The 14,615-nt window shown below is 47.9% G+C and overlaps 1 protein-coding gene across 1 annotated transcript; it reads left to right on the top strand.

Moving 5' to 3' along the window:
• Positions 1 to 408: 408 nt before the first annotated feature.
• Positions 409 to 11,847, top strand: hunk (hormonally up-regulated Neu-associated kinase). The gene is made up of 9 exons (XM_086057946.1): positions 409 to 966; positions 4,892 to 5,184; positions 5,433 to 5,488; positions 5,565 to 5,700; positions 5,778 to 5,905; positions 7,327 to 7,453; positions 7,528 to 7,696; positions 8,326 to 8,488; positions 8,630 to 11,847. Exons 1-9 carry the CDS (start codon positions 715 to 717, stop codon positions 9,334 to 9,336), a joined length of 2,031 nt encoding a protein of 676 aa, XP_085914072.1. The 5' UTR covers positions 409 to 714; the 3' UTR covers positions 9,337 to 11,847.
• Positions 11,848 to 14,615: the final 2,768 nt, after the last annotated feature.

The following is a 14,615-nucleotide window of genomic DNA, read 5'->3' as shown; positions in this document are numbered from 1 at the left end:
AACATTCTTGTAGGACTGAAGTTTTTGTACTTTAACGGCTTTTGTTTCCTCCGAAAAACAGGACATTATTATTGAAGAGTTACGATTATTTCTTTATTTTTACAAATGTAAGTTCATCATAATTAAACTGCTAGTACTATTGGCATATATTGTTTTAGTATTTTGGAGCCTCTTCCAACGTGTTCTTTGTTTGTGCGCTTGTTTTTTTGTTTTTTTCACAGGGCGTGTGTTTTTCTTCCTGGCATTTCTCCCAAAAGCCACGCCCCCGTCAACACTGATTGGCTTTACAGCTTGACGCCCGCCTACATAGACGCCAGTTGGCTGGACACGATAAGCCGCGCCCATCTTCGGAACGCCCCTTCCTCTTTCACTCGAACCGGGAAAGTCACTTGTTCTTCAAACTGGCAAACAAACAGCTGCGAGACATTCACGACGCACGCAAACAAAGGCGACCTCGTTCAATTCACTTTGTTTGCTTTTTTTTTTTAAATAATAATACAAACTAAAACGAATCATAATAATTGCTCGCGATCGAATCAAGACACGTTTGTTACTGCGCAGGCGTCGTAATGCGCTCGTAGGATTCCTGTGGATGGAACAGGTGGCATTCACTTGTCATTAGACGGCACTCGGGCCACATTCGGGAGCCGTCTAATTGCCGGACGACGAGCCCGGGAAGCGGGCGGACGAGCGGCGGACGAGCGGCGGACAGTCATGCCGGTGGCCGAGTGCGACGCGTTGCCGTCGGAGGGGCCGGCCGGCAGCGGCGAGGCTGACGAGGGCGACCTGGTACCGGCGGCGGCGGCGTTGGCGGCGGCGGCCACGCTGTGCAGCAGCCCCGCCGCCGACATCCTCAAGAACTTCTACCACACCAAGCGGGTCGGCAACTACCTGATCGGGAGGAAGCTGGGCGAAGGTTCCTTCGCCAAAGTCCGGGAAGGCCTGCACGCGCTCACCGGGGAAAAGGTACCGGCAGCCTCCTCCCTCCCTTCTTGCCAAAACAAGACTGTAAACATGAAGAAACTTTGGGGTCAAATTACAAGAAAAGAAAAAAACTCACTTGAATTGCTTAATACCCATATTTTCTTTACGTCAAGTTAATTCTCAAGATTTTTAAATCTCATAAGATATTTTTTTCTAAAAATGACCACTTATGTTATTGCCACTTTATAAAAATAAAATAAAAAAATCGGAGTATCTCGAAATTGACATTCATTTAGCAATATTCTAATATAATTTTGTAAAAATAAAAAAAAAACAGTTTATCTCAGAATTGTTTTTAATTTCCTCCGTTAAATGAGGTAATATTGCCCTTATGCATCAAATGCGCTTATTTTTGATGCAACTCGTGTCATTGAGCCGACTAAGTTGCGAGTGACTAATGTTGGACTGCGATGATGTAATGTTGTTCCGGAAGTCATCCAAAAGGTGACATTTTGATCACGAAATGCTGGAGAGAATGCCACCGGCGTCTTTTGTCTGCCGTCCCGGTTGATGACGTCACGCCCGCTGACGTTTCTTGTTTTGACAACATTGCGTCTTTCTTCTCGCTCCTTTGTGCGCGCATGCGTCGCGTGACGGGCAGCGCCTCGCCGAGGGCGGGGGAGGAGGCCACGAGGGCCGCGTGCGCGTGCGCGCGCGATTAATGGACCTCATCGGGATTCTGCTGAAGGCCCCTCGCTGACTTTGTCTTTGTCTCGGACGCGTGGACAAGACTCGTCTGAAGGCCGGTCCTTCACTTGCCATCATTCGGACGAGCAACAATTCTAATGATTGTCGGCCATTTTACAGCATTTTTCCAGATCCACGCAGGATTATAATTATATTATAATTATAACCAAATTAAAGAATAAACTCTTATCTTTCACCGGGGTGGGGGGGGGGGGGGCGTGCTTTCTCTCAGTGGACTGCATACTGGGCTGCTCTCATATTAAAATTGGGGGATCGACGCCATCAACTGGTGGCTGCGCATCAGTAAAGTTGTTTGACATTTTCAGTTAAGCAGCATCAGCCATTTTCATTGGAAAACAAACTAACAAATTGGCTCGTATGCACGTCAATGGCAGCGAACTCCACTTTTTCCCATTTGTATCATCCTCCACGATAGCACAGCAATGATCTTGGAGTTGAACCCAAAATAAGACATATGTAAACATCTGCCTTTATTTAGAAAAACATTTTTGACAGATTTTTCTGACATGTGACAGACTCAACCAGCAATTAAACAAATGTTTAATCCTGTTTAAAAAAAATCGGATTCATCAAAAAAATATATTAATAAATACAAAAAAGATGCATTGTAATGATTTTTTCAAAAGTCTTTTAGACCATTTTTCATTTCATCTGCTTATAAAAAAGGAACGTTCGAATTGAGCGACAAAACGTGTTCATATGACGAGAAGGCTTTTGTTTGTTTGTCGTCGTCCACAAATCGGTCACGAGGTGTTCGTCGGATTTGCAGCTCTCTTTGTCCAGGATGATGCAAACGTGTGCAACCGCGTGGCCAGACAGCCAGGGAGGGAGGGGGGGAGGCCAAGGGCGGGGCGGGGTGAGGCGAGGGGAGGGGCGGGGCGAGGGTGGGGGCAGAGGGTTTATTGGCGCTGGCAGGCTGCAAGCATCTCTAGAAAGTGAACATTTAACACCATGCGTGGATGAAAGTCAGGCGGGGGGGTCGTCACATGTTTTGGATGTCGGTACGATAACCCACTTTCTTGTCTTGCCCCCCGTCCCCCGATTCGACCCCCTTTTTTCTGTCTGAGGGGAACCCAGTAAAGAAATGACCCCCACCCTCACAGGCCCCCCCGTCGAGCTGGGGAGCCCCCACCCACTCACACCAACCCCCCACTTTGCCTCGTACTGTAAACAACCCCCCCGACGTGCACATGCTCTCGATTGTAAACAAGCAACATTTTGTGCCGCTTTTGCCACCAATGAAATACAATAAACACCACTTTGCACATTAGAAATGAAAAACTCTAAATAATCCACAATAGAAATCAACACAACAAGACTTTATCCACAGTGTGCCCGACGAGTGACTACTTTACATCACACAATGGGACTGGCTCCTCCCACCAATTATTCATAATTTATTGTTACAACTGCCATTTTTCACATTAAAATTGAACAACAGCAACTAAGAATAATCCATGAAGTGGAAAAAAAAAAAGAGTCCACAACATTTGTGTTTCACGATTATGTGATATCGCCAAATGCCACTTACTCTTGATAACTTCCACTTTAAAAATAAACCGAAAATAATCCAGAGTTTAAAAAAAAAAGGGGGGGGGAGTTCACCGTACGCACGAGCATGTTATGTCTGGAATGCATGCGATGGCTCCTCTTGCCAGTTATTCTTGGTAAGCAGTGACACTATTTTGAACAATAGAAATAAATGCAATGACTACAAATAATCCACGGAGTAAAAAAATTAATAATCCAAACCATCACTATGTAATGACACAATCTACATGTTCTAATGCGATAGCCAGATATTCGTGATAACTGCAATCTTACACAGTAGAAATAATCCATAAAGAAATTATAAAATAAATAATGGGATACATGGGACACGTGTGAAGGAAATGAGCATGCCATGAAATGAACGCGACAACTAAACTTGGTCATTATTGGATGCACGGCACAAATAATCCATGGAGTAAAAAAAGAAAACAACATCCACAACGTACTCAAATGGGTGTGATGGCTCCTCGACTGTTATTAAGGAAAATTACAACAGAAAAACAAGAAATAATCCATAAAGTAAAAAACGGGATGCAATTAACGCACAATTGAAATAATGGACAAAAGAATGAAAGTTGCATTACTACAACGCACCCCAAAATGGAATGTGAATAAGGCGCGGCCCTCCAAATCTATTTGGAGGCGAGCATGTGCGGAAGGACGAAAGGACGAAAGGACAGACGTCTGGCGTCCGACACGAAGGACAGAACGTCCGCTTGTCGCAGTTATTAACGAGCCGCCGATGAGTCGGCTGCCATCTCCAAATAATTTGCGAGCGACGTCAACGTTCTTGAACCCGAGTCCAGACAAGGAGGAATGACAGTGGGTTGAACGTAACGAGGGTCCACAAGGCCAGCGATGATGTCATAAAAGACGTTTTCGCAAATGGCGGGAGGACGGGAATTGGGCTTCCCAAATGCCCCCCCCCCCTCAAAATTGTCTTTCGTGTCATTTGCAAAATTCAAGGTGTGGCTTTTATGGATGATGGGGGGGGGGGGGGGGGATCTTCATCAGCTGTCACCCAGGCCACTTGACGCAACTGTGAATTCCACAGCGAGCTATGACCACGCCCCCAAAGACACTGGGAGGGAAACATGCCGACAACGACGACTGTAGTTTTGACTCGCATCTCCATTTCTGTTACTTTGATTCAAAAACGACAAATTGACTGGTACGTTGTTTTTTTTAACAATTAATTTAAAAAATATATATTTTGCATTGTTGAACAGTTATTTTTGTCCATCTGGAATTGCCTTTCCTCACATTCCACACTGTACGAGCTGTGAGTTTGAGGGCGGGGCTTAGCCTGGTGAGTGACGTGGGCGCCAGTAAATGAGCGGGAGACTCTCATCATGATTCACAAATCAGTTTAAAACTGTGAGGGAAAGAGCTTTTTCTTCTTCTTTTCTTTTTAAAATCTAATTTGCTCTGCCGCCACCTGCTGGCCGACTTTGTAATAACTACCATTGCTTTAAGTGACCTTCCGGCATCAAAGCCTTAAATACATCTTTGGCACACGTAAACGTCTCCGTTTTTGGGATCAAACGAGCTGCGCTGGGAAAGCTGCCATTTTCCGCCGGGTTTGCGCTCCGGCGCCGGTGTTTTTTTTTAGCGGGGGCGGAGCTAACGGGTGCCGCGCCCCCCGCAGGTGGCGGTGAAGGTGATCGACAAGCGCAAGGCCAAGAAGGACTCGTACGTGACCAAGAACCTGCGGCGCGAGGGCCACATCCAGCAGATGATCCGCCACCCCAACATCACGCAGCTGCTGGACATCCTGGAGACGGAGAACAGTTACTACCTGGTCATGGAACTCTGCCCGGGCGGGAACCTCATGAACCGCATCTACGACAGGAAGCGGCTGGACGAGCGCCGCACGCAGAAGTACATACGCCAGCTGGTGCTCGCCGTCGAGCACCTGCACCGGGCCGGCGTCGTGCACAGGTGCGCCCCGCCCCTTTCTGAATTCTAATCATCTTTGTCCTTTTTGAAACGACTCATTTTGTTTCATTCGAAAGGAATTTGAGGTTGTTGTTTTTTTTTACGCTTTAACATTTTCAAAAAAAAATCATTCTTTCAATTATTACCAAAAATAATCGTGATCATCGAGCAGCCCGGCATCACATCATTAATTAATTAAAAAAAAAGCTCAAATGTTCAACTTGCAACTGAAAGCCCGTCTTGTGCCGCAGAGACCTGAAGATCGAAAACCTCCTGTTGGACGAGCAGGACAACATCAAGCTGATCGGTACGAAAGAAGATCGCGTCTCCCGCTCGTGCGGCGAGAAAGCCAGAAAATAAATCTTCTTCCCGCCCGTCCTCAGATTTCGGCCTAAGCAACTGCGCCGGCATCCTGGGCTACTCGGACCCCTTCAGCACCCAGTGCGGAAGCCCCGCCTACGCCGCCCCCGAGCTGCTCTCCAGGAAGAAATACGGACCCAAAGTGGACGTCTGGTCCATGTGAGTTTTCGTCCCTCGAAGCGTTTTTGAAAAGCGAAAATGAAGGGTTGACGGAACGAGCGTCTTTGGCGTCGCAGCGGCGTCAACATGTACGCCATGCTGACGGGGGCGCTGCCGTTCACCGTGGAACCCTTCAGCCTGCGCGCGCTGCACCAGAAGATGGTGGACAAGGAGATGAACCCGCTGCCGCCGTCGCTCTCCACAGGTAGACGCAACTTGCACACGTCGCGTCCCAACCACAAACAAAAAAAAGGTCGATTTTCATATAAACCAATGGTGATGATTATTAGTCGTTGAGTAAATCGATAATCGATATTAATTTTCAGTAAATGGCAGGATATTGTCAGCCATTCTTTAAAAAAACTACAAGATGCATTTTGAAGACATTTTCAGACATTTCAAAATGTTTCAAAAAAGGTCAACAATGTTTTTGTTTCAGTTTTAGACAATAGACTTCGTTTTAAATTTGCGAAGAAGAAAAAAGTTCACAGTACGTCTTAAAACGTGAAATGGAAATAACAATAACCCTCGAAAATTGTTTTGCCAAATTTACAAATATTTGAAATCTTCAACTTTCACATTTGTCGGACAAAAACAAAAGGTTCCGAAGGTTCCGAAGGTTCAGCAGCGCCTCTTGCGAAAATGAAAAATAAAAATAAAAGATCCGATTTTGAAAAATAGCCGATAGCGATTAATATCGGTGTCTCGGTCGATCCCACGTTTCTAATGCTCATATTTAAAGAAGGAGTGTTTTAAAATTGGACTCAAGCGGTCGTAGAAAATCTTAGAATTGATTGACAGGAGCTTCTCGAGGCCAAAAGTTTGACCCGAAGTCTCGAGTCCAACTCAATTGAACTGAAAAAAAGTCTTTCATTTGCTAACATTGGTTGGAAGAAGTAAAAAAAAAAAAGCCTCACATTTCATAAGAGCGGCGTTCTGATTTTATGAACGGTCGCTCAAATTGAAATCCTTAATGAGATGGAAGTTTTGAATTCCAGTAAAATGAGGAGAAGTTAAGAAAAGTTTTCATGTTGACGCAAATGCTCGTATTTCATTGAAGTCAACAAACAAACTCCGATTTAAGAGAAGTTGTTTTTTCTTTGCCTTAAAAAGTCCCAAATGTGATTCACGCCGTCTTAAATTGGATCGGATGTTCTCGGAACCGATGACGTTTTGTGCTTTTGCGCAGGTCGCACGTCTTCTTCTTCTCTTCCCTCCGCCTTGCGTGGTCACCTTTTCAACGCAACGGCGAGCTTAACCCGCTTGAACGAAAGCGGGTTAAGCTCGCCGCCGTCTTGCGCAACGCGAGCGCAGACAAGGACGCCGCGTTTTGCAATTCCGGCTCGTCTGCAAGATCCTTCAACGCGTCCTTAATTCTCCTCCAAAGCTTCATCCCGACGTCCTCGTTCAAGAGGATTTGACAAGCGGCCGATTGGCTCCTCCCCTTTTTCTTCTTCAAGTCCGACTTCAGCTTGTTCAAAGCTTCAATTGGATTGAAATCGTTTTTCATTGAAAAGAAAAGTCTTGCGTTGAACACAAATGGCCTTAAAAGGTCTTGAAATCGACAAGAAGTCCTAAAAAGGGTCTTCGAATGCTTCCGATGTAATATTTGATGTTTTTCCGCAGCCGCCATCTGCCTGCTCAAGAAGCTGCTGGAACCCGACCCCAGCAAGCGTCCCAACATCCACCAGGTGATGGCCGACTCGTGGCTGCAGCTCGCCAACAGGAACACGGGGGCTCCCTACCTCAACCGGTACGGCCGCCAACGAGCCCCGCCCCCCGCCCCGCCCCCGGCCCCGCCCCTTTCTGAACGCTGTCTTGTTGAAGGATCCACATCGAGGAGATCAACCACACGGTGCTGCTGCACATGACGGAGACGATGGCGTACAAGCACAGCGAGGTCCTGAGCGCCGTGCTCACCAACCGCGCCTGCCACACGCTCGCCGTCTACTTCCTGCTCAACAAGAAGATGAAGAGGCTCTCCAAAGAGTACCGGGTACGCCGCCGCGTCCGCTCGCCGGCAAAGCGCGGGAAAACGCAGTCGACAGCGCGTCGCCGGAACGTTCGCATTTCCGTCGGTTCAAAATGTCCTCCTAACATTGAAATGTTGACAGAATGAACGCATTCACATTTTTGGGGGGAATTGAAGCACAAATTTAAGACGCGATTCATCCGATTCAAAAAGTTTGACAAAAGGTCAAAGTTGAAGTCTTACGCGTGTTCAAAGTTTTTAACTCAAGTGGCATTCAAAATTCTTACATTTGATGAAAGAGGCCAGAAAAAAAGTCTTGATTTTCATCAAACTTGTTCAAAAGTCCTGAATCGGATCAACGTGGACTGACTTAAAAAAAAAAAAAATTACGATCAAAGTGCTCTTCAAGTCTTTTTATTATTATTATTATTATTATATTGCAAAATCATACGAGCATCTTACATTCGATAAGACGTCACAAAAGGGAAGTGGTTTTTAGTTTGGATCCAAGCGGGCGCAAACGACGAGGGCGGCCTGAAAGCGGGTCTTAAACGTGTCGTCCGGTCAAGGGTCTTAAAGTTGACCTTGAAAAGTCTCGATTGTGACGAGGAGGGCCTTAAATTGACCCGAACCCGAATTGTGTGTTGCGGCAGGAGATGCAGTTCCAGGAGACGAAGAAAGGCCACAAGCCCAAGAACGAATACTTCCAGACGCAGTGGCGCAAGCACGTGGACAAGCTGACCATCCCGCCCAAGCAGGCGCCCGTCTACTTAGCCGTGAGCAAAGGGGCCGCCAAGGAGAAGAAGCACCGCACCGGTGAGCGCCGGCCCGCATTCTCCTTCCTTTGTGTCTCATTTGCATAACCACGAGTTGACAGCACATGCATCGTGTCCGTCCGTCCGTCCGTCCGTCCGTCCGTCCGTCCGTCCGTCCCGGCTAACATTTGGTGTCCCGCAGGTTTGCTGCGCGCGCTCACCGGCGGCCACCGCAACTCGCCGCTGGCGCCGCCGGGCACGGTGGCGTCGTCGTCCATGGAGTACCTGGAGATCCAGCCGCTGTTCTCGTCCCACGCGCCGCAACAGCGCCCCCGCCTGGCCACCATGCCGCCCGTCAACAACAGCCCCGAGCACGGCGCGCCGGCCCCGCCCGCGCCCTCGCCCATCGGCATGCACTCGTTCGGCTCGCTGGCCAAGGCCGAGCGCCTGGACGACGCGCCCGCCTCGCCGTGGTACAAGCTGACCAACGGGACGCTGTCGCCGCCGCGCCACGTCTCCGCCTTCCAGCCCGACTCGTCCTACCTGAAGAAGGCCACCGTCCCCAGCCCGCCCGTGCTCGTCGTCCGCCCGCAGCCCAAGAAGAGCGCCCGGCCCGACGCCTCGCCCGACGCCTTCGGCCCGCCCAAGTCGGCCTTCGGCCCGCTCAAAGCGCCGTCCGCCTTCGGCCCGCCGCCGTCCGCCGGCAGCAGCAGCGGCAGCGACCCCGACAGCCCCACGCAGCGCGCCGCGTTCCCCCGCGTGGGCGGCGGCCTGCCCGTCAGGAAGAAGGCGCAGCCGCAGCCCTTCAGCTTCCGACCCGAGCAGGTGCTGGAGGAAGTGGTGTCGCCGCCGCCGTACCCGATGCGGACCCTGCTGTGCGCCTCGGGGGCGCTCAAGACGCTCTGCTGACGCCGGCGGCCGACGCAAAAACGTTCCGCTTGGAAGCCGAGCTCAAAAGTCACTTTTGGATCCCGTAGCAACGACGCCATTGCGCCGAGGCGCACCTTTTACACGGCGAGAATGGCCACCAAGCAAAAGCATCACAGACTTTATACAGTTTACGTCAGCTGCCGTTTGTCTGCCATTCGCTCAAATTCACGTTTTGTTTCCAACCGTCGGTTGTTTGCTGATGTTTGTAATTGCCGACATTCAAAATGTTGGCAATACGTTCGATGCAGCCCCACTCGTCTAAATGTGGCGTTCGGAATATGAGTTAAGCAGCAAAATCCAGCCTTTCGTATCAATACGATCAGAAGGCGGCCATTTTGTCAATTGCTGCGGAGTGAAAATGACATCACAGTTGCTCAGGTCACAACCAATCACAGCTCAGCTGCAGAAAACAGGTGATCTCCGATGGCTCGTCGCCTGAGCAACTGTGACGTCATCTTCAGCAATTGACAAAATGGCCGCCCCTGAGATGGGGGGGGGAAATGGCTGGATTTAGCTTCATAACTAATTCCCCCCAAATGTCACATTCACCAGAACGTCATGTTTCGACGAGCGAGGTCACATGTCACGTCTTCTTGTCGAGAAATGTTTAAGATTGAAACCATAGACAGGCTAATGGAAATTAGCATCAATGTCGCACTAATTGCAAACTTCTTTACACACACACAACACAACAGAGAACAAAACAATAATAATAATAATAATAATAATAATGCATGGGATTTATAAAGCACTTTTCTAGACACTTTACAATGGACATGATTCATGCGCTCACACGTTCACACGTTCACACTGCGGTGGCGGCAAGCGACGCAAGTAGCCGCAGATGGCCGAAGGAAGCGTGGCTGCCCGTGCGCGCCTACGGCCCCTCCCGCCACCGCCAATCATTCGCACCTTCCTCCAGAACCCAGTGCCAGTAGCGCCAAAAATGTTCAACTGAAGCCTTTTTCAGCGAACTCAAATCGGCTAGCATGATGCTAACATGTGATGTTAGCTGAAATAAACGTCGCTGGCGCGACCGTCGACCTTCAAGCAACTTCGACTTGACACACGAAGCAGCGACACGACGACAAGGTCTCACGTCTTCCAGGCAGCTCTGAATTGGGACCCGTTTCCTCTCCAACCTTCTCGCGCTTGGAAATCGAAACCTCGCCACAGCAGAACGCGGCTCGACGGCGCTTGTCGCTTTACGTCCCGAGCGTCAACGGATGAAACTAAATCCAGTATTTGTACTTTTGGAACCTTTGCGGTCGTGAATCCCAGAACCTCCAGGACATCACAAACGCACGCACGCACCGTATTCCACACGGTCCGAAGAACAAACTGAGCCGCCGACTTTGATTTCGCACCAGCTGAACGAGCCGCCTCTCGTCCGTCCGTCCGTCCGTCCGTCCGTGCTACACTTTTGTGTGACGTCTTCGCTGCGGCGTTTACAGGAAAACCAAAATGGTGTCGCGCGCCCGCAGTGTTTAACGCCGTTTACCTCACGCGCTGCTGCCAACGAGCATTTTTTTATTTTTTCCCCAATACGAGCTACGTAGTTGCCAAGTGTTGTTTGTTTTTATGGAGACGTCGATGGTTCCGTCTCGCCTTTTTCTACTCGCTTATGTCCGTCATTTTTTCCACTCGGCTTGATGACGAACTTGCAAACTCGGAAGTCACGTCGGCAAAAGGCGCTTAGCGACTTAGCATACGCCATTGGTTTTGGATTCCGTCTTCCGATCGGGGCCCGTTGCGTTCAATTCCCAAAGAAATGCTGCCATCGGTGGGCAAACTGCCAAATTGAGCAGATTTATTGATTTTTGTTAATTTTACAACTTGACAGCAACTGTCCAACGCTCGGGCCTTGATACTGGAATTGATTTTTTTTTAAATGCACAAGACTGTAATGATGATTTAACGGCTATAATGACACGCATCATCCCAAAAATGACATTTGTTCACAAATAAAGTTTTTAGCGAGCTAAAGTCTGTTAGCATGCGGACAAAAGGCCGAAACGAATGGAAAAGTCTTACGCTTAAGTCCGGCCTGGTTCTTGTCACTTTTGAAAAAAAAAAAAAAGGAATTGAAAGTCGCCTTAATGTGAACGTTGGCAAAACGCAAACAAACGTTTTGGTTTTGTGTGTGCAATAAATAGTCTTAAGTGTTGACCGATATCGAGTACGTGCCAAGACGGAGAAAAGTGTAAATAAGTTGTGCTTCCGCCCCCTTTTCCGGAAGCCATCTTGTCAATTTGTATTTCTGGGCTTCTTTGGGCTCGGCACTGTTAACCGATGAAAGGAAAAGTTGCATGCAATGTTGTCCGTCTGTCAGCAGTCTTTGTACCTTTTTTTATTTTTCAAATTGCGTTCATGCCGAGAGCGAAGGCGACTCACGGGAAGACTTTTGTAACATTTTGTAACTTTTGTTGGTTTGTCAAGAGATTTCTATGCTGTATAAAGTTATTTAAAATATTTATAATTCAACTGCAAGCACTCTTTGTCGTGTCTTTCATTTGTTGTGATTTTGCTTCTACGTAAAACCACGGGCGAATGAAAACCTGCTCCGCTGTCACAGTTAGTCGATTTCCGATCACGTGATCGGAAATCGATCAGGGCCGATCGCGTGATTTTCAGCTGAAAGATCAGATTTTTTTATTTTCTTAATTTCTAAAGTCAAGGATAATCTCTGTTTATGTGAACCACTGCTGACTAGTTATCATCTTGAGATACCCCGAAATATCAAATTATTATTCCTATTTTAATTCAGATAAAACCATTTCAATGTGCTCTTTTTTTTTTTTTTTCTTCAATTTGCATTGCCGAGGAATTGGATCAAGACTCGTTTTTGGCAGATAGCTAGAAATAAATGACTCGGACTTGGGTGCAAAAAAAAAAAAAAGTGTGACCGGGACATGTCCAGTGTGAAAGGGGCTGCCAAGCCATTTTGCGCTTCCGCTTAAGCTAGCTCACGAGCTTCGTGAATCTCCCTTTAGCGCTTTGGTTTGTCACGGTACACGCGCGGCTGCCGGTAAATGTAACAAAACAACAGAACGTTGCGACAGCTGAAAGACCCTCTGAGGGGTTTCGCGCACATTTTTGCGACCCCCTCCCAAGTCCCTGTTGGGCTTTGCAGTCATAAACACAAAGTAGACGTTAATCCACTCAGCTGTGGTCCCCATAAACCTCTTTGGGTCAACACGGGGGGGGGGGGGGGGGGGGGTGTTTACCCGCCAGTCAACACACACCACAAATGACACAAACAGTCGGGTTACTTTTAAGCGGATAACACGCGACAGGCTCCCGAGCCTTTTGTTGATGTGCTTCGTCCCAAAACAAACAGTCGACCAGATGGGAAGAAAAAGTTTCAACAAGTTGCGCCTTCGCTGGCGCGTTCTTTTCGACGTTTGGAAGTTAAACATAGCTCGATAAAGTCCACTCCGTCAAAGTTTGAAGATCAGCAGTTGAAATGTTGACTTGCTCACAACGTCAACTGGAATTGCTACAAACGACCCACAGGCAACTTTCAGGCTTCTTCCTTTTGTGTGCAAGCACTTTTAAAGCTATTAAGTAAACGTACTACGCCGATGCAAATGACAAGACCGGATCCTGTGAAATTGGGTTCAACTATTTCCAGCAAGTTTCGAATCAAACCCGGTGACCCCATTGCATGTTTGTCAAGTCTCCGTTTTTATCCTTTATTGCTGGTGTATTTTTTTTAATGCTTTACTAACCATGAACTTTATTTTCACATGAATTCATCTGTTAATTATGCTACTGTTCACTCTAAAATGACAAAGTTAACGCGTGCGGCAAAAGGAAGCTCTCCGCTCATTGAAATGTGATGATTTTGATTTCAAAATGTGATGAATTGTTGTTTGACGACTCAAAACAATCTGGCTTGTATCCTCGTCGCAGCCAAAAGCGACACCATTTTGTTTTCACCTTGTAAATGAAGAATTTGCACATTTGTACATTTCAAGACAAGATTCAAGTGAAAGGCCATAAAAGTGCTGGAAATACAAGTCGAACATTCCAATGAATCAAACGAGCATTGAGCACATGCGGCCGCGAAAGGGTTAACAAAGCGCGTGTAGCTAAGCAACTGCTAGCGCTATGCTAACCCAAATATTGGAAGCGAAGCGAGTGCGAAAGTGTTTCTTACCGGCTGCCAGTCCGCCATTTTGACATGTTTAACCTGTTTTTTTGTTTTTTTTGTTTTTTTGACGACGACCGTCTTCCTGCCTGCCGCTTGATGGTTTTAAATTAGTTTCACCTGCGACGGCTGTGCGGTGTTTTGTCCTCCCGCCCTCCCGTAGTTCAGCCATTTTTGTAGTTCTTGCCCAACAACTTCGACGCTCGGCTGGCTTGCGTCATCGTTTCCTATTAAATGAAGATGTCTTTGTTTTATGAGAGTTAGGTTATTTATATTTGTTTTAGACTTGATATTGCTGCGGAAACACATTGTTTGGATGCTTTTGTGTGGAGCGTGAAAGCATTCTGGCGAATGTTAAAGCGTGCGTTATGACTCAGTTGAACTATTTCGCGGGTTATTGAAGGATGGAAAACATGGTCGTGAAGGTCCCCAGTGCCAGATGCGGAAGAAGGTCACTCATGTCTCGGCGGGTGGCAAACACATACAGAAAGGCGACGATGTGTGAGCTCGTGGTCTTCATTGGGTTCGACCTGGTGTGAGTGGCACAGAGAAGCAGCATCAGCTCGTCCAAAATGACTTTAGTCACACGCGCGCGCGTGTACGAGCGCGCGCGCCCGACGGCCCTCGGTAAGCACGTATTGTTTGTCCACACAAGCAGATGTTTGCAAATGACGCCTTTGAGCAGCCGCAGAGGACTTAAGCTGATTTGCAATCGATGCCTGCGCACGTCACGTGACACGAGCTATTAGCGCGCGATTAGTGGCAAGCGACTTGTGGCTCATCGGGGAAGGGCCACTTTCTCATTTTCAACAAAAAACGAAGGAAAGCCGCCGAGACCTTTGGACTTTTTGCACGATGGAAAACAATATTGATTCCTATTTGATGACTTGAGGTCATTTGGATTGAACGCACTCAAAAGTCCACGAGCAGGAATGCGCGTTTGTCGTGCATCGAGCGGTGACCAATCCACAATCGATGATGTGCCCTGACAAGCGATTGGCTGCGACTGACAAGCGATTGGCTGCGACTGGCTGCGATTGGCTGCGATTGGCTGCTGTCCTCCACCTCTCACCCAAAGTCCTTTTTGCTTTTCAGTTACTCACCT

The sequence above is a fragment of the Leptonotus elevatus genome, chromosome 16 (assembly GCF_054856555.1).
Source record: "Leptonotus elevatus isolate MCC_2025b chromosome 16, RoL_Lele_1.0, whole genome shotgun sequence".
Taxonomy (NCBI): Eukaryota; Metazoa; Chordata; class Actinopteri; order Syngnathiformes; family Syngnathidae; genus Leptonotus; species Leptonotus elevatus.
This window is presented reverse-complemented; position numbering and strand designations above follow the sequence as displayed.